This window comes from Poecilia reticulata, chromosome 3 (assembly GCF_904066995.2).
Source record: "Poecilia reticulata chromosome 3, P_reticulata-male-v2, whole genome shotgun sequence".
NCBI lineage: Eukaryota > Metazoa > Chordata > Actinopteri > Cyprinodontiformes > Poeciliidae > Poecilia > Poecilia reticulata.
The window spans coordinates 16,815,882-16,839,659 of NC_088832.1; the positions used below are offsets into that span (position 1 = coordinate 16,815,882).

The following is a 23,778-nucleotide window of genomic DNA, read 5'->3' on the forward strand; positions in this document are numbered from 1 at the left end:
TTTTTTTTTTTTAAAGCAATTTACTGTCATATTTTTAATCATATCCTTCAGGAAAGACAGCTTGCCTTCTGACAAAAGAACAGAAAACCAACACATGTTGTCGGATCTTCCATAGGGTTTTCTGGATGACATCACAGAGGGGAGCGGCAATCCCTCAACACACACTACTCTATTTGAACCAGTTACCGCTCCCTGGTATCCACAAACCACTGGTGTCGCCATTTCTCCGCAAGATTCCCAAACTGTCCACAGTGAACGGTTCATAAAGCTAAACGTAAACTAGCCATTCACGGCGTTTACGCAGCTCTCCGCAGACGGGGAATAGCAAGTTAGTACGTATATTTCGTTGGGGAATATCTCAGGGGATGGGCTTGATTGTCGGAATAAGGCTGCCTCCGTTTTAGTCCGTGACAGGATTCGGGAGTTGTCCGGCTGATGGCACACTCAAGCCACTAAACTACACCACAAAAGCCCCGGAGAAGAGCTCGTCCCGGTCGTGAAAAAACGCAAGGGATTTTGTATCTTCCATCAAGCAGGAATCATCATGCCGAGCGCTGACGAAAGGGAATGGAAAATGATCCACGCTGCTCCGTGAAGAGCCGCAGCCGAAGACGTGTTGCAAATCAGGCGGAGGACCGAGCTGTCAGTTCCGAACGCCTTCGACACGGTTGTGTAATTAATTTGGCTGCTGGATGGTATGTGTCGGGTCTACCTGGCACCCGGTAGATAACCGAGGAGGCTCCGGGGCTTTGATGTGTTGTGGGGGTCCATTCATGTGTCGGTGGTTGCAATGACGTCTGCATGGTTATTTTATATCAAACGGTGAGACATTTCAAAATTCACCCTGCCTGACCGGTGATCCGGTGTGCGAACGAGCAGGACTGTCGGAAGGATATGGGAAAGAGAGCGGAACCGATGCAGTGGGTCTCGGCTAGGCATCGTCAAAACACAGGTGAGCGGCAGTAACACGATGACGATACTGAGCATTGTTGCGCTGCCTCTAGCTATGTGCACACACACGCACACACACACACACACGCGCACACACACACACACACACACACACGCAAGGCAGCACAGCAAGTAGTGTGACCCAGCTTTCAAACCGAGTTTCATGGCTGGTTGAAACAGATTTCTGTGCTCTTCTCCATGCCCTGCTGAATAGACTACAATGGACACTGATTCACAAAGATCGACTTGTTGGATTTACACATAAAAATGCTGCTGCACCCCAGAGCTGCAGTCAACCTTAACTTAAAGCGCATTCTTTAATTGTTTAAGTTGTAAAAGATACTGAAACATCAGCAGACTGCACCCCCCACCCGCTTATTTACAGCAAAACTTTAGCCTAGCTTAAAGTTTGTTCAAAACTGGTCAAGCAAGTGATGCTATTCCAATCTGGATCTGTAAAGATCCCATCTTTTTGCAACTTGTGTAGAGAATGTGTGGTCATTTCCCTGACAGGTTGTTCATGTATGTCTCTCATGCAGTGTTGGAGCATAGATGATTGTAGATCAATTGATTTTAGAGATGTACCAATCAATCAGCTTATTTTCCTTGGATCAGTTCCCTTTGATGATTGGGAGGTTTCATTTTATAAAATTGTAAATCCTCCCCCCCCACCCCCCCTTTTCTTCAGATTACAAAAATGACAGAACATACACTTTGAGTTTCATAAAAACAAGATATGAGGGTCATTTACTTTGATGTATAAATGAAAAAAATCTTGTAAATTATTTTTTGTTTTTTCTCTTGAAATCAAATTACTACGTCCCACAATAAAACCCGTAGCCAATAGCTTTGAAATGTTAGTTCTTAGAATAAAAAAAACCTGTAATTAGCAGGTCAGACCTCAAAATTAACCCGGTTAACTCTCTTTATCAAATCTACTAGTTAAATTCACTGGTATGTTAAAATTGATAGTTGCTTTACACAGAGAGCTTATGTTATACTGTATTTTTGGTTGTGGAAGCATGCAGTGATATAGGACTGAATACATACAGCGCACAATTTATATTGTATCAGTGTAAGGGAAGAAGGCATACGTTCTTGCTTTGTCAGTTTCTGACAAGGGGGTATTTCAGATGCCACTTCCTCTTGTGCTGCAAACCAGCTCCCACTTCTCACTAGTGGCTCATTAAAAGTGACGAACCGTGGCTTTCACAGTTAAGCAATCTCCATCCAAATGGCGTGATTCCTGAGGAACGCTGCTGCCTCACCAATACCACCAGTGAGGCAGGCAGGTCACAGTTGAAACTGATGACTTTATAAGCTCAAACTAAAGCAATCTTCCTAAATTAAGTTCAACACACGTTGGTGGATGTGGGATAAGTTCAGCGCACAACCGCTCATCCAGTTCACTGGCAACACAATGGACCTTAACAGACATTTTACCTAAATATACCAGTTATCTGCAGTCAATACGAATGTTGTGCAAGTGTTTGTGTATGGGGAGAAAATGGGAACAACCAGGTTCACTAAAACAGGCTGCACTTCTGTAGTAAAGTCACCGGAGCACAAACAGAAAACAACAACAAACCCCAAAATAATTTGAGGATGGATCTGAAAAAAAATCTGTCTATGATGTATTCTCAAAAGTTATAGTCATTATAATTTAGATTTTCTGTTTTACACAGCTGTAGTTAAAAGACTTAATCTCAAAGATTTTCTCATTCCTTATAGCCCTCTTGGACCACACTTTCTACTCCCAGCAGCAGAATGTTTGGAGCCAAACTGAGATTATTAGCCAGGTTCATCATTTACAGTTACAAACCTGAAAATGGCTTATGAATCAGGATTAATGCAGCGTATTTTAACACATTTTTTTTAATGACATCACTTTCTTGAAAAGGGAAAAGTTTAAAATCAAGTAGAACCTGAATGTCCTCTTTGCGGAACAATAAAAGCTGTTTCTATTCTACTGAATTGTATTGTATTCTATTTTAACTGACAATGAATTGGATTCGATTGGATTCCTCCACTATAGTGCCAGCAATAAATCAGGCAAAAAAAAACAAAGAAAAAAAAACATTTCTAGCTCAGCTAGAATGTCTTCAATCAGTAAACAAAACAGCGACTGATCATTATGGTTGATGACAACATTTTGTAGAATTCCTTGCAATTATTATAAAAGTCAAAACAATAAAATCATGTTTTGGGCTATATGCCTTTCACTGTATATAATCAGAGCCTCAAACAAGCACTTTAAAAATCCACTTAGCTACAGTAAAAAGGTTACTTAACTCCAAAAGTATGCAATATTTGCATACTTTTAAATGTAAAAGTAACGATTCAAATTATTTTCAGTTTTTGGGTTATTAAACGACAAAATCTGGTTCACTGTTAATATAATTGGATGACTATTAAAAAAACTATTGTTTAATCAGAATCACTGTTATTTGATGTGATCCTGGTGGTATTTACACAGAAGGAAACATAGGTCGGTCACTTCACAAAGTTATGTTATATAAGAAAGTCATTCGCTATTTTAAATTACGTCAAAAATTGTTACATCAAATATTACTTAATTTCTGTGTATACTTGGGGCTCTTTCTCTGAATACCTTGAAAGCCCTGACAACCTGCCACTGCTCATTAAATTAATCTGATTTAACAGGACCAAGCTCGGGTTTTTGTCTTCTCAGCTAATTAAAGACTGATCCTGCTCTGAAGACGAGGTAGCAGGCAGTAGATCAGCCGTTCAAGTGGTTCTTTTTCAGTGTTTGCTGCCTAAACAAATGCAAAGAAATCATGGCTCGTCCTTCTCGGGAGCCCCCTTAACTCCAAGCAGGTGTATAGTTGAGTGTGTGAAGTCGTGTTTCATCCGTAGATCAGAGATTAATAATTTTTTAGATCAACAAGTAGGTCAGTAAGCACAGGTGTAATGCAACTAAATATATTATCATTGCATGACAACTGATTAGTTGAGCTGTAACTCACCAGGCTGCAGTCAGTTCTTTAAACAGAAGTCATTTGAAATTTCTGTTGAGTTATAAACTAAAATACAAGAATTAATAGTTTTTCCCTTCGGTCATCACTATTGTTTTTTAGGTTTTCTTGGAAGGTTTTTGCATTTTTGTCCTTTCTTACCTCACATGGCTTTGATGGGGAATATCTTAGCCCATGTATACGATATTGGAATGGTTTTAAACATTGAATATAAAAGCGATATTGAACATTGATTCCAATAGGAAATTTGTGTTTTTAATAATTTTTGTTGCTGGAATATAAACATACCATGTTGTTCATGAGAGTTGAAGTAGTTTCTATACGGCTCAGGGATTGAGTACTGCATAGGCTAACTCGACTTTATCATTTACTAATGAAATGAATCCTCAGTTTGCTCTACTAAATGAGAGAAACAGATGGCGTTATTCACACTCTGCCAAAATGTTTTGGGGGAAAGAAATGCTATCGGCAATCATGTGATGTCATTGATCTTGAATAGAATTTCTCCAAGTGGGCAGATGCGACTAATCTTGCACAATACCATCAACTTTCTTTAATTAGTCTCAGCAGAAAAGCCTGTTTCTGTCAAATCCAAGTCTGTACTCTGACTTGGCCCTTCTTTCTTTTCCTGAGAGGAATTTGTTTTTGATGATTTATGCTAATTGTCCCTCCTAATTTTTCCAGTAGACACCTGAAGATCATGGGCCAAAAATGTTTAATATTTAGAACATTTCACATTTCCAGCCAATCGGAACTTGTTGGAAATTTGTGCAGTCCCTTTACTGATGGCTTTGTCAGCTTCTTGTCAGTCTCCCTGACCAGCTTTTGTCATTGTGTTTCCATAATTTTTCTAATTATTGACAACTCGGTTCAGTACATCTGTGGATTAACTTATTGATTAATATCTTTGTGCAATTTAAAACTTTTTTTTTTTACCCCTTTGTAGCATCCTTGGCTATGGCTATGGCTATAGCTATGTAGCTATGGCTTTAACCAAGGGATGCAAATTTTAGGAAAATTTGACCTAAAATGTTAATGAAAATCTGTACTCCTTTCAAAGACACTGCAAACTGCATTTCATGCTTTCCCTATAATGACCCAAATGAACCAAATTTTAAAATCTGCGGTAGGGTACAGAGGTAAGGGAACAAAAACAGTGATTACTGTGCATCTCAGACAAGGGATGCATATTCACAAGCAATTACAAGCACTATTAAAATGCACACATTTGCGTTAGTTAAAAATCATCTGTTATATCCCATAAGTTTGCATTTCTGTACTCTTTTACTTGTATTTCTTTTGAATACGATGAGTGGGTGAGACTCTGGAAAGTAGTTGCAGTAATTGTCAGTGTCAAGGTATGCCAATGTTTTAAAAAGTTTTGGCTCCAAGTATGATACAATGTTGTCATTCCACACCTAGGCTTTAAATTGCCAGATTTTATTAAAATACCACAGAAAGTGCGAGAGTGACCTGGGTTTTTATTAAATTTTTTTATTTTTAAAGATATTCTAGCTCTTTACCTCCCCCACTTTACTGAAATTATCCCACATTTAAGAAAGATTTGTTTGACAAAAGCACATCTCAAACCATGTGGACAGTCATGGTGTGGAAACTAAAGGAAAGCCACTCATCACTTTGAGTGGTGATGGGCAGGTCTGAATGCAGACTCTAACCAGAGCAGATAGACCCATTAGTTAACAAGATAAAGCAATATCAGTTAGTTTACTTATATTGCTCTTTAAAGAACTAAAAGGTAAAACAAAAAATTTTTACAAAATTTAGTGTTTTTTTTTAAATTTTTTAAATAAAATATCAGGTATATTTTATGGATAAGATTATTAACGTATTACGTTTTGATTGGTAGATGTTTTTGGGCAGATACTGTAAAATCATTGTATTTTTACTCAAGGTTGTCATTCTGTAAGAATTTCATCTCGACTCATGTCTACTGCAAACAAGTGTTTACATACTGCTTTTTAGTGATGATGCACACATAACTTTTTTCCAAACTGGTGTCTTTAACTTGTCTGTGTATATATCACAATCTGTAAATTGCAGAAATCTGTGAGCACCTGCATTGAAAAATATCAATAAGACATGAAAAATTCAACACTCTGCTGAAAACCTGTAGCTGCAGTGAAGTGTTGCATGGAGGGGGGGGAAGCAGCATTTTTTTGTTCTTGGTATTTGACCAGATAAAATCACAAATAAAGCCCTGCATGTTTGTGGGCAGCGTAGCACAGACAGGATGGCAGACCACATATGTTACCATCCTGACGCACAGTCGAATATACGCAAACACAACATTTATGCATGCACATGCAATCTCTGCTGCGCATACTATCACATCGACTGAAGGAAGAGAAAATGGAGTGGGAAGAGGTGAAAGGGATTGAGTGGGTGGTAGTGGGAGAAAAAGATGGAGAAAGAGGCAGAGGGAGAGTAGGAGTGAGTGGCACATGGCTTTCAGGCTAAAAAAAGATGAGCAGCACGCAACCAAAACCCGAATCTGGATTAGCTAGATAAGAAAGAGGAGGGGGTCGGGGGAAGGCTAGAGGGGGGGGAAATGTAGGTTTCCTCTGCACCAAAAATGGTGCAGATGCACATGCTCACTTTCATGCTCATAAATGTCCTCTAAAATATTGAATACTGAATGAGTGTGTGGGTAGGAGCGAGCGTGAGGATGGGAAGAAGGAAGATGCGAAAGAAAGAGGGTGAGATGTAGATAGGAGAGGGTGAGATTCTTTAGGATGGACAGAAAGCCGCTCTCGTGTGACACAATGGGGAGGGATGGGATAATTAGAGACGGCAGCAACAGAAGAGCGAACAGTGTGACAAATGCCAGAGAGAATCTTGATCTGAGCAGTGTGAAACTCTGACCCAGGCACAAAAGAGACAGACTGGAGCAGATGGATGGATGGCAGCGAGCAGAGGAGGTAGAGATTTGGGACAGCTCTATGCACACACATGCCAAACCAACATAACTTCAATGTTTTCTGCAGAGATTCTTAGTGGCCTGTCTGCCCAGCACTCGACAACATGCCAGGCCATTTTCAGCCTGCCTTTACCATCTCGAGCAGAAATTAGACTCGTAACGTTCTGTTATAACAATAAGATAGGCTGGTTGCAATACTGGGAAACAACTTCTCTTGATAAAAATGTGTTTTGAGATGCATCAAGCAACCAGAGATCAGAATTGGGTGATTTTCTCTGGTGATCATTAGGTTAGATGCTGAAAACACAGAAGTTGGTTTTCCGCTTTCATCAGTCTTGATGATTTACTCTGACACATCAATGGGAATACATAACAAAAAATAAATAAATAAATAAATAAAAAACCTTTGGGATGTGCTTTGGCGCATGAATTGGGATAATCTTGTAATCCTTTTATTTTCTGTTGGATTTAAAACTGTTTGTGCTATAGCCCTCAAGAATTAAAAAGCAGAAATTGGCAGATCAGAGTAAAAAGAAAACTGGAAATCTGAATCAGCCAGGAAAAGTGTGATCAGCTCTTCTGTGGTTATATTAAAATATGCAGTTGATCTTTATTTATTTGATTGTTTCAAGACATTGTAAGATACTACATGAGCTTTTTAATGGCTTATGAAGAAAGCTCAAATTTTGAGCCGTTTTCAAAATGTAAGTTTGAATAGATTAGAAAACAGGAAGTATTCAAGAGTTTCTATATCTCTGCTTGTTTGGCAGTCACTTAACAACTTGAAAGAGTTGCCCGTTTGTGAGGTATTAAAGGAACATGCATAAATTGCATCCACAACACCCACCAGCGCAGGCAAGTTCTCAACCTGTGGGGAAGCCGTGTATGGTCATGACCATACACGGTCCACTTCCACTTGAACGTGGAAGATGGATCAAAATCATGCTTCAGCAATGCCTGAAACCAGAACTGCGAACAGTAGACATCGTAAGCGGTCATTGCCAGGGGCTCACAAGTAAATTTAAATTGTTTATTTTTTTTTAGTTTTGCAAAAGCTACTACAGAACTTACACTTTAGTTATAGACACTTATAAGTACTTTTTTCATTTAGAAGTGGGTTAGTAGCCCTCAGCTACAACCAAATTTACATGTGTGGATTTAAGATAGTCACCACCAAAAACCAAAGGAAATGACAATGCATTTTGTTTAGCTGCAACTCGGTTTAAAACAAACTCCAGAACCACATTCTTACTGTTAACTGGACTCTTAACATTGGTTTAAGACGCATGGTGACCCAATTTCTTACGGCATTAAAATGTCAAAATGTCTGTGATTGAACTATCATTTTGCAGCATTTACTCACATTTAATTTTTTAATGATATTTAGTTTTAAGAGGTACATAAAAACATTCATAAGTACACACATTTAGAAATGTATAATTAGGCGTTACTTTCATGTTATTAGAGAAATTAGAGCCCAATACTTGGTAACAAGCGTAATCTTCTCATTCAACAAGCATATGTCTTGAGATTAGAATATTATAAAGCTCTTCTGTTCATCTGATCTTCCACATCCTTCAAAGTACACACTCGTGTGTCTCTGTTGTGATAGTGGATTTGTATTTGTCAGCTGTTTGTTTGTTTTCAAAACCAGTTTCTAAGATCTGCGTGTTTGGAAATGCTTGATGGACAGCTTGGGTGTTTACTTGCCGTGCATATTGAGGTGATAGATGAGCAGGTTACGCAGGTAGGGAGTGTGGTAAAAATAATGAGGCTGCGAGCAGCAGTCTGTGTGCCACAGCTTGTTCTTGATGCTGCTGTTGCTGCAGCAGGCTCGCTGTGAGATGGAGGAGTGGGAAACTAAAACACCAGCTGCTAGTCATACCAGATCAACCTACTTTGAACAAAACAAGGAATGGAAACCAGTGTTGGCCTCTGGTTTTAGATCCCGATCTAGTGTCATTGGCTCTCTCGGCACTGTGGTTTATTGCTCTATTTGGCCGTGTTTGCGTAGATATTTGAGCACTGAGAGCAGGGGAGTTCTCAATGCAATGCTTTGCAGCAATGGGAACTACATACATGTTTGCTGTTTACAACAAGCAGCTGAGAGATGTACATAGACGTTGTTTAAATAGAAATTAGATTTTTTATTTTTTTTGGCTTGATGTTTAAATGCAACCATCTTTCAAACAGTCTAGATAAGCCACAGCATACCTTGTCGTTGTTTATCTCTATCAGGGACAAAGCCATCGGGAAATACTGGGAGCCCTGGCATTGTTGTTGCTTCATTGTTACGTAGTCACGTGGGGATCGGCCTGGCACACAGGAGCACACTGTGTTTGGGGCACAAAACATTTGCTCACATGCAGCAATATATCCCAGCCTTTTCAAAATCACATATGTCATTTGGTTGCAGATGGAGACACTCAGGATGGGAGTTTTAGTTTGGATGACTCATGCCGAATGCATATCATAGCAGAGTCGAGAGCAGCAGTTTAGGATGGAAGTGTTTGCTTGCCAAGTAGAGCTACCATAGAGGGTCAGGCTCTGGACATTTAGATTTGGGTTTTTATGCAGACAGAAAGATGTGCTTTAGGCATAAGCACTGGCTTTATCCACTGCTTGAGGAGGAAGGTTCTTAATACAAAGTGAAACTTCAACTCATTATTAATATTGGGAAGCTTCTCCCCCACTCCCACTGCATCAATAATGAATTGGTTTTTAATTTTCACTGAACAGTACCAAGGAGACTCATGGAGCGAATCTTCAGTTGTTTGTGCAGGGGGTACATACAGGAGCACAGGAGCACAGGATCTCTGCTGTAATGTATTATCTTTCACATTTAGAAGAGGGCACGTCATGTTCAGTAGAACGGGAGCCAGACTTGGAAGTGTGTTTGGCCATTTTCAGTTCAGTTTTATTGACCAGTATCATCTTTAGAAAGATTCAGTGTTGGGTGCTATTTTTGAAATAATCGATGTATTTTATTATCACAATCTTTCAAATGTTGCTGTCAGGTGATTCTTCATGTTCTTCTTTCTGTGTCTGCACTCAAGATATATTATAATGCATTTTGGTATCAATGGGGTTTAGGCCATAAAGCAAACAAAATATACATTGACATTCAAAAATTGAAATAGTCTTATTGTTATTTCAACAGTATTTACTTGGATTGTTGCGTTAGAGAAACTTCTTTTTAAAGCAAATTCAGGCTTGCAGTTTCCCTTATCTCTTCTTCTGTCTTAGTTGTCGTTCTTCAACCGCTGACCAGACACAATTAAATAACTTGCTGAGATTTAAAGTTCCTGACTAATCTACTTTAATCTAACTCTGGCGCTGAGTTACCATCTTTAAGTTGCAAGGAGATTGTTCGACTCAACGGCCACTTCACTGGTCAAAGTTTATTTAATGAACTATGAACACCGTGCCTCTGTAATGCTAATCAGGGTATGACTGCGAAGAAAACAAGCTACAAATAATTAATTGAAGGCGCCGTGTAACTGTGTGTGAATTTCAGAGGGGGAAAGACATGTAAAAGCTCAATGTTAAACCAGTAATTTTGCAGTACTTGCAATATTATTCCTACCCTTTGAACTTTACCACATTTTGTCAAATTAGGACCAGAAACTTCAGTGTGTTTCTGTTTGATATGATATGGACCGAAATAAAATATAACTATAACGCTGAAATTAAAGGAAAAGAACTCATAGCTTTACTTATTTTTTGCACAAAAATCTAAAAAGTGTGGCATTCATTTTGTGATAAGTTCCGTTTTCTCTGTTGCCCCTTTATAAAATCTTTTGCTACCAAATGCCTACAGAAGTCGCTTAATTGGCACATGGCATGTGTATAATTGTGTAATTTAATCTCAGGATAAATCCAGCTGTTTTGTGAGAACATTAGTGAGAAAACGGCATCAGGAAGACTAAGGGACACATCAGACTGATCACGTATGAAGTTGTAGAGGGGCTTAAGCATTTTTAGGTCCTGAAACAATATCTAAAGCTTTAAATATCTCTGAGTATCATTCAGCCATCAAAAACTATAAAAGTTGCAAACCTACTTTTTTTATTATTATTTTTTTCTTTACCTTAACAAACTAACAGACTGGGGAAGGAGGACTTTCATAGAGAAAGAAAGAGACCCATAGTAACTTTGGAGGAGCTACCCAGATCCACAGGACAGGAGAGATAACCTGTTGACAGGACAACTGTTAGTTGTGCACTGTAACAATGTGTTATTTTAAAGAAAGTGGAATATAGTATTAACTGAATCATGCTCCTTGGGGGCTTTCTTTCTGCACCGTCTGCAAACCTGTTTCGAGTTGATGTGAAAGACAGATAAATAACCCCAAGTATGAAATTACAGGTACAATGAAATGGTTTAGGTCATATATTGTTAAAAGTATTTGTGTTTGGACATTAACTAGGCCATTCTGAGAACCTGTGGCAAGTTTTTAAATCTTAGATTGCCTGACATTGTCTATCCAGTCTCATCTGTTAAGACTAGCAAAGAAGAATGAGTTAAAGTTTCAATCTTTAGATGTGTATAGGTGATAGAGGTGTTGCACCAAAGAATTGAATCTATTTTGCTGCAAAACGTGGTTTTGCTAAAGATGGATGTATGATGAATGCAAACCCTTACCATGCTTTTCAAATTTTCATTTGTAAAAAAAAAAAAAGAAAAGAAAATCCTGAAAACAATGTATCCTATTCCTTCAACTTTATAATTCTGCACTATATTCTATAACACTTATTCTGCCACATATAAAACCCAATAAAGATACCAAAGTTTGTAGTTTTTCCAAAATGTGGAAAAGTTTAAGTCATATTAATACTTTTGCAATGCGCTGAATTTAAGCTTGGGCTTTTGAATAGTTACTGTATGGATTATTTTCAATTGCTTTCTTAAATAAGGTGCACCTTTAACCTTTTTTTTTATACCTTTTTCGTAAAAAGTATCCCAAATCTGCATTCAGATGCATTTCAGATTTTCTTTTGGTTTTCTTGTAGTTTTAGCAGAATGACTGTAAGCAAATAGCGATGCAAGGAAAAGACAAACAAATTGTGCACTTATAAGTCATCATAATATCTAAGCATTTGACTTTTGCGAGAACAATAAGTGCATAGCTAATGTCAACAGTAGCGGCCAAACTGCACCACTAATGGGCTGACATCCTCTTGGTTGATGGATGGGGAGGCCCCTGAGGACTCAACAGCTATTAGTGAGGATGGAACACTGAGACATTAGTCGTCTTCTGTGAAATTAGACTCAAAGAGTCCTATACTCATTACTGACTGCGCAAAGCTGATTGCACCATCGATTGGCTGGATTTTGTTGTCATCACTGCACAAATTGATGATTTATCAATGTAAGGATTATTCTGGTGCTTTATTGGCCTCTGAGCCACTACTTGGACTAATATATAAAAAGTTATGATCCTGTTTACACATTTCACTATATGGAATAAGACAACTTTGTCATTGACCATTACAGTATGAAGTACATAGCATATTGTAATACTGACATCTAATTTGGAACACGCAATAAACTTTGATAAATAAACAATCATTATTTTATCACATTGTTGCTCCAAACACATGTTTAATTTCTGCAAGTGTTCTGGGATGCTTTGGGATTATTTTGTATTTTTTGTAGGAAACTCTGTACTTTTGATGACCAGTTCAAATTTGGACTTGTGTTTGATTTCAAGGTGTAATCAGACAATGGAGTTGGTGTCCTATTTTTTGGGGGAATTAAATCAATTTGAATGAAAGTTGAAATTATGACATTGAGGGTTGGAGGTCTTCCGACATCTCCAACATCAAAATCTAATACGACAGCCATTCATATGAAACTTGGTGATGCAGCGATTTACTGATTTACTTATTTACTTATTTACTTATTTTTCCTCTGATGGTTTGCACCTTCTGAAATTGGTCCCATACATAGTATTATACTGAACCAATGTTGTTTGAGTCTGAATCAATAAAATGCAGAGAAATAGTTGGCTTGTATTGATTATAGCACACATTTAGCATGATCAAAATAGTACATTATGTTTTAGAGTTGTAAATGGCATTTGTCACTGTAATGTTAGGCCTGGTATATTGCCAATACAATATTTTGTAGATGCTGCTTTTAATTAAATTTAAACAAAATTTACAGTTATCAAAGCATGTCTTTGAGTGCTTGCTTCCTGTGCTTTTCAAACTTTTTATGATTCAGAGTTTTAATTTTATGTTGATTGAAAGCAAGAGAGGCTTAATAAAGCATAACTATTTCATTACAAATTGGGATAGATTTATTTCCCTAACGTTTTTCTAGCTTCCATAAGTTGTATATTTTTTTGTGTTTTAAAAGGGCAAAATATATTTGAATGCCACAACATATTAACCTGTTAAGAGAATTTTGTCTAATTGAATGTGGAAGAAATATTTAGTCATATTTTGCAGTAATCTAATAATCACTGCTAGAAATCCACTTGATAATATTGGTGTGGGGTTACTCTGCGCAATGACAATTCAGTGATTTGACAACAGAAAACCATTGTAAGTGAAAGTAACAGATATTAACACAAACTGCAAGTCCCTGCATATCTACACCTTTTATTATTAATAGACGTGTGGAGAAAAGCCGATTTTCACACTCAGTCTTTTGTGCTGCAAGCACTCTTACTAGAACTTTTGTTGTATTGAGTAACTATTGTTTTTCTTCTTTGCTCATGAAGAGTTTGAAGGGTTTATGATATATACTCGAGTTGTGAAAACAGTTGCAGATATGATTGGAAACCAGAACTAGTTGGATGAAAAGTGCATCCTCTTTTGATTCTATTGCCTTGTGCATCGTACTATAACAAACATAACCTGATCCGTTCCAGGTTCTAAAAATACTTCAATTTGACCTTGTTTTTTTTCAAATCGCATGACAAAAATACAATGGAGAAACTGTGACTCTAGCTGCTTCCATAGGATCTAAGAGTAAAAGTAAAAACCAGGTGCTGCTGATTAAATGTGCCTAATTAAATGATCTGCTCTGACTGGTGTTTTGGGCAGATTACTGGTCTCAGAAATTAAGATCTGCGGTGGCACGACTACAAGTTTAAATTGACCAGGAGGTGTGATACGTGAAAATTCTGAAAGAATGATCTGAAAGAAACTCCTGCAACAAATCTACAGTGGGTGGCCCAGTCAAGGTTCAAACCTCATCCTAAAAGTGCTGTACATGTTCTAATACCTACAAACCTCAACGAGAGAACAACATTTAAACAATGTTGTTCTCTTGTTGAACAAGATTCAATAAGTGAACAACACTGATGTGGGCCAAATGGAAGCTCCTCTACGGTTCTGTGAGAAGCCAAACAGGAAAAAAACTTTTTTTTTTTTTTCTGTATTGACATTCATGAATTTTTTTTTCCCCACGGACTGCATATTAATTTTTGTTATATTTCAATATACTAACTGATATTCCTTTTAAGTAAAGTGCGTACAATACTGTATGAACTGAGTGTCTTCATGTTGTGTTAAATAGTCCCCAGAGGAAAGTGTGTAGATGTGCACTAGAAAAAGAATGGATCATAAATCCTGAATTCTCCTCTGATTAATAATTATGTCAATTTATTTTTTTCACTGTTGAAGTCTCTGCTGGGAGTAAGAAAAAGTGTTTCAACAATCTGCCCACAGGAGAGTGCTGATTAATGTGTCTCTGGTTTCTTATGTACTTTTTATTTTAAAAGTGGACTCTCGCAGTGTAATTGACCTGATTGTTTTGGCCTAAAAGAGATTTGGAGAAGTTTATCTGTTAACTTTTCTTTTTTTTTTGGCATTTCTTTCTACCCTTGTTCTTCCATCTGTCCTCATTGATGTTACTTCACCCAGATTGAAGTTTTAGGAGAGGCTGTGTTTTTTTCACTGGAAGGGTGTAGATTGGGGATTTTTTTCTGCTTTTTTTCTTTAGACTCTTAGGTTGTTTTCACACCTGTTAGTCTGGTAGACTCAGTCCAATTGGGGACCAAAATTACATTTGTTACATCTTCAGCTGGTGCAGTTCTCTTTCATTGCACCATTTGGTTTTTCAAACCAAATCTTTGAAAAACCTGTTCCCCCCTCACCTGTTGTGGTGCTGCACCAAGAACCACTGAAAGAAACTACACAAAAACCTCTGAAGAAGACATGAAGGCATTCCTTTGTAAAATGTAAACACAGTTGTAGGATTTCTCTTCATCTCTTTGGTAAAACACCACGAGCCAACTCTCCCGCCAGCACTACACTTGCACGTTTGTTTTGGTTGTATTTACCCAGAATGTCTTGAGCTATCCACTTTCCGCTTTTGGAGCGGTCTGCATCCACATATGCACTCGGACCGTGCCAGAGTTCACTTCACCTTAACTGAGACCTAAATCTGTAAGTGGACCAGAATTTGCTTTGTTGTGGTGCTGTCAGAGTTCAATTATGCATTCTCACCTCCCCAAACAAACCATACCTCCTAGGTAAATGAAGTAGAGTTCAATTAAAGCCCTTAATTGCCTTAATCTGAATAAAATAATCAGTTTTATACATACAATAAAACAAGTAGTATAGCTCATATTATTGTTTACTCTATTGTCAAGCAGAAATGGCAAATGTCGGTGTTCTTTTTTTTTTTTTCCAGCTTCAGCTGGATTATGAAATGTCGAGCAGGTTCTGGTTTTGATTAAAATTATTATACAGTAAAAACAGGTCCATCAGTAACTGCTTCCTGTTTTCAGTCCAAAAAGTAGGAAAGAAAGTGTTACAACATCCTGTTATGTTGAGAAAGTTCCTGTTATTTCTTTTTACAGTAGACATTAATATCCAGAACAAATGAGGGGCCATGGAGTGACTCATTTCCAGTTTAATGCATCACAGTAGTCAGAGCAGTTAATCTGGCTGAGTAAAATCTATAGTCTTGTTAGTGGAAAAAAATTCTTTACATTCAGTGTTACGCATCAAATGACATCTTTCTCATTGAACACGTGAAACGTCATTCCCTTTCAAGAGAAATAATTTTGTTCTTTCTGCTTCTACTTTTTAATAGCTGTGGTTTATAGTGTATTGCCTCAGTTGTCTGAAGCTATTGGCAGTAAAGTTTATTACCTCATCAAATGTGTTGATGTATTTGTTCAGATGCCTGTGTATCTATTAAAAAGAAGAAAAAAAAACGTGAATTCAGTATGGCAATGTCAGTGTGGCATTTAAATACATTAAATTAGAAGCAAGCATAAAATACAGGTACACCTCAATAAATCAGACTAATATAAAGAAACAATCTTATTTAACTCGGTTCAAAAGTGGTACATATTATTAAGACGACACAGTGCTTTATTTCAAGGTTATATTTAGTTAATTCTGATTATCGTAACTCGCACAGCTAATGATCCAACCCTACATTAATTTGATCAGAGTATTAGAATATTACATGAGATTAATAAACATATTTTTGTGACAGAGATATTATGTTGGCCTACTCACTCCTGACATAACAGTGATCTAGGAGTAGACGGTTGATAACAATTTCCACGAAAAGGGTAAGCTGCAAAAGGCAATTCTATGCAAAGGTTGTTGTTCAGAATGCTTAATCAACAATCTTTGATTAAGCATTCTGAACAGTTATTCCAGAAAAACTGGAATAACTGCTGCCTTGAAAGGATTGTGCTGCTTTGCCCATTCAAGAAATTGGAGGATATACACAAGGCATATACTTTGGTAACACTCAATTCTTCAAGAGCCGCCACACACAGACTTATCTTGGTCATAGGCTACAACTTTTACTTCCTTTTTTTAAGTAACTCTTGGTCCAGAAGTTACATCAGATGTTTCTTACTTAGATTGAGGAGAAAATTAGTGGAATACTTTTTTTTTTTTTTTTTTTTAATCAAGACCTCAGACTGTGGAGGAAGAGTAAGTATAAAAGTTGCTTGAGGTCCATCATGACATTTCCTCAGACAATGATGGTGTCAGGAGCCATGTCATGTCTTATTCTACTGTACTTGTATTGTATCCAATCTGGGCTATGAGAGACCATGAGATCAGGTCAAGCAAGTTTGTTGGCTTGACCTAAATTCCATAACCACTCTATGAAAATGGCATTTGCAGACGTCGCTACCAGGTGTGTCTGAACACCTCAACGGAGCGACATGCTCATCACCTTCATACCATACCACATTGATGATGTAATTCACACAAAAGGAGCTCTGATCGTGTACCGAGCATAGACGGTGCATAAACAAATTTTTCAGAAGGTTGACACTTCAGTATATCTTTTTAGGAACTGGTTTTACTTGTTTTTAACAAATCAATCTCTCTTGAAGGTCACTCAAACAGCTTGTCCAAAATGTTTAAATTGTGAAGTGTTTCCAAATGTTCTAAAAAAGGTTGGTGTCAAAACAGTTACTGAAGGTGGTTTTTCATTCTTTTATTTCCTCTTGTCACCTCTGGACACTTCTCACATGTGTCAACGACAAAGCTCAAACACTTTCAGTTGGTGCACAACTCTGCAGAAAGAGTCTAAACATGAATTGACAGTGGAGCCACATCGCTCCCATTTTTAATGTTTGCACTGGTTACCTATTCATTTTAAGATTAATTTTTAACATTCAGGATGCTGCATGTTTAAGCTCCCTTCTATTATTACTAGATGGTAAATGCAACAGACTCCAACTTGAGCCTTCAGGTCCTGAAGCCTGAAGGCCAGATATAAAACTAAAGGGGCTCACTCTTTCCAGATTGTTGCGACTCGAGTGCAGAACGAAGCTCCATTATTTTACTTTTCCTCATTTAAAATGCATCTGCAGACATTCTTGTTCAGCCATGCTTTTTCTAAAGATCTTTCTTTCTAAATTTTATAATATTTTTTTCTAAGTTATCTGTAGGATTTGTTTTTATTATGTTTTCATTTTTTGTACTTTCTGCCTGAGTTTGTGATTTTTCTGTCAAAGGTGCATAAAAAAATCCCTTCCTATTTACATAGATTACTGTCATTAATTAAATTTTTGAGTTTTCATTAGAGGGAAACCGTCCTCTTTCTATTAACAGAAATAAATTCTCAAAATATGTAATTCTGTGTACAGTGATCTATGTATAGAAACGTAAAAACATTTTTTGGTTAAATTACCTGAAATCAATAAGTTTTTTTGTTTGGTCACTATTTATTTAAAAAATATCTTTAAAAAGTTTGAAAACTCTGGTTCCTCAGATATAAAGAAAATTCAAGCCTCACCAACAAGTAAAACTGTTATGTGTAGTTAATACTTTATTGTCTCTTATAATTTTTAGGGCATTCCGGTTAGTTCTCCTCTTTTGCAAGTTAAACTATGATTCCTTGTTTTTAGCACGTATTTTGTCCTATGAACCAAAAGAAGTAACATTTCTTTTTGCTTCTGACAAACAAGGGATTTTATTGTAACTATTCACAAGGTCTTCAGTTTATTGAAACATTGATATAGGCTGTATTTGCTGTGATTACTAAACCAATGGACTGCGCCTAACTCTTTTTACCTTTTTTTGTGTTGATGACAATTTCTGGTGTATTGTCTCCTGAAGTGATCTCCAATGCCTCCACAGTAGTAAATAATCATTTGTTTGGCAATAGAGAACAGGAATAAAGGCTTTGAACACATGCTAGATCTCCAAGATGGCAGAAAAATGAATGTGGTCATCATTCTAGAAGTTTTATCAAGAAACAGAGACATAACTGCACCAAAAAATACAAGAGCCCTATTTTCCTGTCAATCCCATCCGGAATGATTAGAATGTAATCTGCGCTTATATTAGGATCCATTAGCAGCCACATTTGAAGAAAATGTTCAAATTTTTTATTAGCTAGACATAAACAAAGGACAGAAGTGTTGCGTTGCCCTTGCCAAGCTTCTGGACTGTGAATTTGGTTAATCTTCAAAGTACTATGGTCCAGGGGACTTGGGAATGTGTTAGATGACAACAAGATGCCCAGTTTTCTCATTGTTTGCAACAGAATGGATGAAAGCTTCTTGAAATCTTTTTCTTTCCCGAGCTATCGAAGAACAAATGTCAGCTTTTTCTGTAATATTCTACACAACCTTACCGAGAGCTGTAAAAGAAGTTGGCCCACAAATGCAGTTATGGATGAAATACAGGGAATAACTATTTATTGCACTTACTGGAATACAGCTCTGGAAAAAAAATAAGAGACCACTGCACTGAACCATTGAAAACCTCATGGTTTTTCTACCAAATATTGATTTCTGAACTCTTCCTGAGTTAAAACATTAGTATTGTTTCTAAAATAATATCAACTTGTTGTGCATCTTATTTGCTATTTTGACCATTTCTCTTTTTCTGCAAATAAATGTTACATTTTGTTTGCTTAGAATTTTGGAGACATATTGTCAGTAGTTTGTAGAATAAAAGAAGAATGTTATTTTACTCAAACATATGCCTATAAAGAGTAAAATGAGAGAAACTGATCATTTTAAGTGGTCTTGTAATTTTTTTTCCCGGTGCTGTATAATAAATACATGTTTGAAACCTTTATGTTTGTTTTCTGAAACTAACCAAGAGTTGTCTTGGTTGTAGGTTTTCAAATCTGATTATTTTAAAAACAGAAAGTATGTTATTTCAGAAATGGTCCCGTTATTGACGGTCAGTTTGTTAAAGTCACATGTAAACAGACATGTTTCAGACATGCACTGCTTTCCTTTAGCTGTCTGGCAACTAAGCATGCTTTTTTTTTTCCTCAGTGCTTGAGTAAAATGAACAAGAGATGAAATACGACTATGTGACAACTTGTTAAAGGCTCTTCTATAAACTGCAGCCTTGTTGAAACTCTTGCCCTCTTCCTCAGTTTTAACTCCTGTGAAGCTCATTAGTTAAACCTAAATGCTGGTCAGTCTAATATACATTTTTAATGACCAAATGTCAAATCCCCCCCTAAAAAAAACTAAACGGGCCATATGTGAGTTTATAAAAAATCTAACTTAATAATAAGTTTACAACCTTTTCAAACTGATTAAACACTTTGATGTTGCCAGGCAATAGTTCTGGTTGGATTTTTTTTTCTAGACTGTTAAATGTATTTTTAACCTGCAGGAAACAACAGCAATCTGTCTTTTTTAAAGGTAGCATGAAATTAAAGCAGCTTTTCCACCTAACAAGTGTATAATTTATTAAATCTTATGTTTTCTTACATTTTTTACCTAACCTGTTGTACCCTTTCAACGTGTCATTATTTTCTAAATGTCATCTCCCTCACCTCTACTTCTCAATGTAGAGCTTTTTGAATATTATTTATTTTAATAAAAAATGGATACCTAACACATTGACAATGTTGACTTCTAAGATTTTACTATATTTGATCTAACTAATCTCTGACAGCATACGCTGAAGGTTTATAACAGTTTTGCACGTTTATCACTGCTTTTAACTTGTTGACTATGCAGGCTGGGAGAAAATGTTTGATAGAAAATAATGTGATGTTGATCATTTTGGATGCAAGATTAAAAAGTAAAAAATTGATCTGATATGAATTTCGAGGCACTGACAAACCTTTCTCTTTCTTTCCCTCACAGGGCAGTGATGCCTGGGATGGTGATGTTTAGGCGGCGCTGGTCAGTTGGCAGTGATGACCTAGTGTTGCCCGCCCTCTTCCTTTTTTTGCTGCACTGCATCTGGTGAGTCAGTGTTTCAGCAGTTGTATGGATTCCCACCACTCCACCGAACGTTGTGTCTGATTCTCGGACTTAACAGTAAATCTGTACAGAAAGACAAAGTTCTCTCTTCTCTTTCCAACCCAGGTTGGTGGTTCTGTCCGTGGTTCTCTTCGGCCTTCGGTACGGCTCAGACCTGTCGTGTTCTGTCACGCTGGTGGACCATGGCCGAGGATACTTGGGCATCCTCGTCAGCTGCCTTATATGTGAGAGCGCCATCATGTGGTTGAGTATGAGGGGCAGCATTTTGTACACACAGCCCAGGGAAGCTGTGCAGTATGTGATTTACATCAGACTAGGTAAGAGACTATGGCTGACAATTAGTTTTGTTTCTGAACAGTATATGATTGGATGGAAAATGTATTTTAACATGAATCCTCTCTTTTTTTTTCTTTCGTTTTAGCCATTTTACTAGTTGAGCTAGTGTATGCTGTAGTAGGCATTGCCTGGCTTGTCCAGTATTACCAGCCGTGCTCTGATGTCACTGCAAAAAACTTGGCTTTGGGTATGTGGAAAAAAGGATTTAATATATGAAACTAGAGCAAACAAATTAACTCCCAGACATTTTATGTTGGCATTAAAATATCCTTTTGACATTCTTTGCAGGAATCGTTGCGTGTAACTGGCTGGTGATACTCAGCGTTTGCATTACCCTCATGTGCACCTTCGATCCAACGGGTCGGACTTTTGTCAAACTCAAAGCAACCCGTCGGCGTCAGCGGAACCTAACCACATACACTCTCAGGTTCAAACGGGCTCCCTAAATTCTTCTCTCTCTCTTAGTATGACGGATCTATAACGGAAATCTTTTGTGCTCTTCTCGCTGTTAGACACAGACTAGAAGAAGGCCAGGCCAGCAGCTGGAGCAGAAGACTGAAGTTCTTCATGTGCTGCACAAGAGCCCAGGATACACAATCGGTGAGTCGCAACAATTCCCGAACCTCTTTCCTATTTAAGAGAATACAAGTGAAACTTTATTCTCTAAATGAATAAAAAGTTGGACTTAAATCCCAGTGACAGAAATACTTAATAAATTGTTTGATCACAGCAAAATGTCTTCAGTGTGTGGAAATCCGACAAATGCTCTAATGTGAATAACATGTAATAGTTTATAATGGCTCTGATATATATGTGCAATATGAGAGATAGGTTGTCCCTGGGAGATGTTAAAAACCATAAACCTAGCACTGGGTCCTTTCTATTTTATCTAGAGGTTAACAAAGTTGCATTTGGGAGTGATCCCCAGCCACATTTTCCTTTGCTTTTTAAGCTGCTGAGGCAAGATGCTGAGCAAAGTGGGCTCTCCGTCTCTCTAATCAATAATTTTTTTCCCATTTCTTTGAGTGAGACTTTCTCCCAAGTATGCTTACTACAATGCAAACCAAGTTAAATTAATTAATTTCACATTGTCCACCTGACCGATGACGGCTAATCTACACCACACAAGTTATTTGAGATGTTACATGTTGATCCAAGCTGTACGTTGTAAAGAAAACAGGAAATTGCAACATTATTGTTGAATATGATGGTATTGATTCTAATCAAATTTAATTCTCCTCACTTTTTTTTCTGCTCCATCTTTACTACTCTTCTTAAGCGTCAGCATCTTGGTCTCCAAAATCTATGTAAATTGTGGGCTTTAAAGGCCCCTTCAACTAGTCAAATCTATTCTTTGAATAGAGAGTTTTGAAGTGTGGCCTCAGAAATACTACAGCCTACTTAACGTTGCGACAATCCTTTCTAATTACAATATTGCACTCATTGATGCTACTGTGATCAAAGTATTACGCTGCTCCAGTACTGATTTTTTTCGAAGGTTTTATTTGTATTGTCCCCTTAATCCTGATATCTGTTGCTTCCATGACCAGGATGCATACTCAGAAGTGGCCGGCCTTTTTGCAGAATTCTTCAGAGACCTGGACATTGTGCCCAGTGATATTATTGCCGGACTGGTTCTTCTCCGCCAGACACAGAGGTCAAAAAGATCCAATGTCCTGGGCCAGGTATCACTCTTTCTGATTCCCTGTTTTGTTTTATTTTTATTTTTTTAAATGGAACTAAGTAAATGAATTCAAATTTAAATGTTACTTTTGCTTTTCTTTTTTGTCTACAGGCCAACAATGACATTATAGCATTCTTGTCAGGAATACCAGTCACACGTAGTACGAGGTATCTGGACCTCAAGAACTCAGTGAGTTTATTTTCCTGATTTTTGCTCATGTTCTGGTCTTGCTGCATTTACAAAGATAACATTTCTACTTGATGTAATTGAAATACATGCAGTTTCTCCCGTTGCACCCACTCTGATGCAAATTTTGTGCGTTTTCTCCTCCTAGGTGGAGATGCACATGTACAAGGAGGTGTGTTATTATATGCTCTTTGCCCTGGCTGCATACGGTTGGCCCATGTACCTGATGAGGAAGCCTGGCTGTGGGCTGTGCCGCCTCGCCAGCTCCTGTCCGTAAGTACTCAAACACACACCCACACATTTATATCTATTTGGTTTCTGTGTCTCTTGAGCCTCTTCAGCCCAGATCAAATTTCGCATGCGTCAACACTTGCCAAGTGGTAATCCACCGAGACAATACCACTCCAGTTAGACCCACTCACTGACCCAAGCAGTGTTGAATTTATCACATGCTCGTACCCAGATTTCCTGCGCTGGGATGCTAATTATATCCCTGTTATCTTACTTGCTGTTGCTGCATTTCTATTTTGTCCACTTCATCTGCAGTCTGCTGAACAATCTAACACCGGTCTGTTACCCCCCCACACCCCCACCCCTGTTACCGTTCTCTTTGTGTCCAGCTGCACATCGGTGTCTGGCTCACGGTTGTCTCAGTCCGTCACAGTGGAGGAGGACAACTGCTGCGGCTGCAATGTCCTTGCCATACGGAGACATTTCCTTGATAGGGATCTCAAGCAGGTTCACATTGTCTACACATCCTGCCACGATGCTGTGAGTAATTCAGCAACTAGACCATAAGTAGCCAGAAGTGTTGTAAGATTTATTTCCTTGTCTGAATGAGGGATGGATGCTGCGCAGGGGTTCCACAATATCAGCCAAATGTTTTATTTATAAGGCCTTGCAGAAGGAAATGGTGGTGTCACCCCTGTTTTTAAGTTAATATAGAGGCCTTCCTTGCAACTCTGGTTATGTTGCAATCACTAAACTTCACTGTATTTTAGTGCGA

The 23,778-nt window shown here is 37.7% G+C and overlaps 1 protein-coding gene across 2 annotated transcripts in view; it reads left to right on the forward strand.

Annotated features, from left to right (window-relative positions):
- Positions 1-24: 24 nt before the first annotated feature.
- The window catches only part of dagla (diacylglycerol lipase, alpha), a 39,937-nt gene continuing 16,183 nt past the window's right edge, over positions 25-23,778 (forward strand). Inside the window, exons 1-10 of one of the 2 annotated variants that reach the window (XM_008405219.3) lie at positions 25-952; positions 20,447-20,548; positions 20,672-20,883; positions 20,988-21,089; positions 21,191-21,329; positions 21,415-21,502; positions 22,453-22,587; positions 22,698-22,775; positions 22,921-23,045; positions 23,393-23,543. In XM_008405219.3, the coding sequence (XP_008403441.1) occupies positions 20,454-20,548; positions 20,672-20,883; positions 20,988-21,089; positions 21,191-21,329; positions 21,415-21,502; positions 22,453-22,587; positions 22,698-22,775; positions 22,921-23,045; positions 23,393-23,543 (1,125 nt within the window). In that variant the 5' untranslated portion in view covers positions 25-952; positions 20,447-20,453. The remainder of the gene's footprint in view (positions 953-20,446; positions 20,549-20,671; positions 20,884-20,987; positions 21,090-21,190; positions 21,330-21,414; positions 21,503-22,452; positions 22,588-22,697; positions 22,776-22,920; positions 23,046-23,392; positions 23,544-23,778) is intronic. The other variant, XM_008405217.3, reaches the window with a different exon arrangement.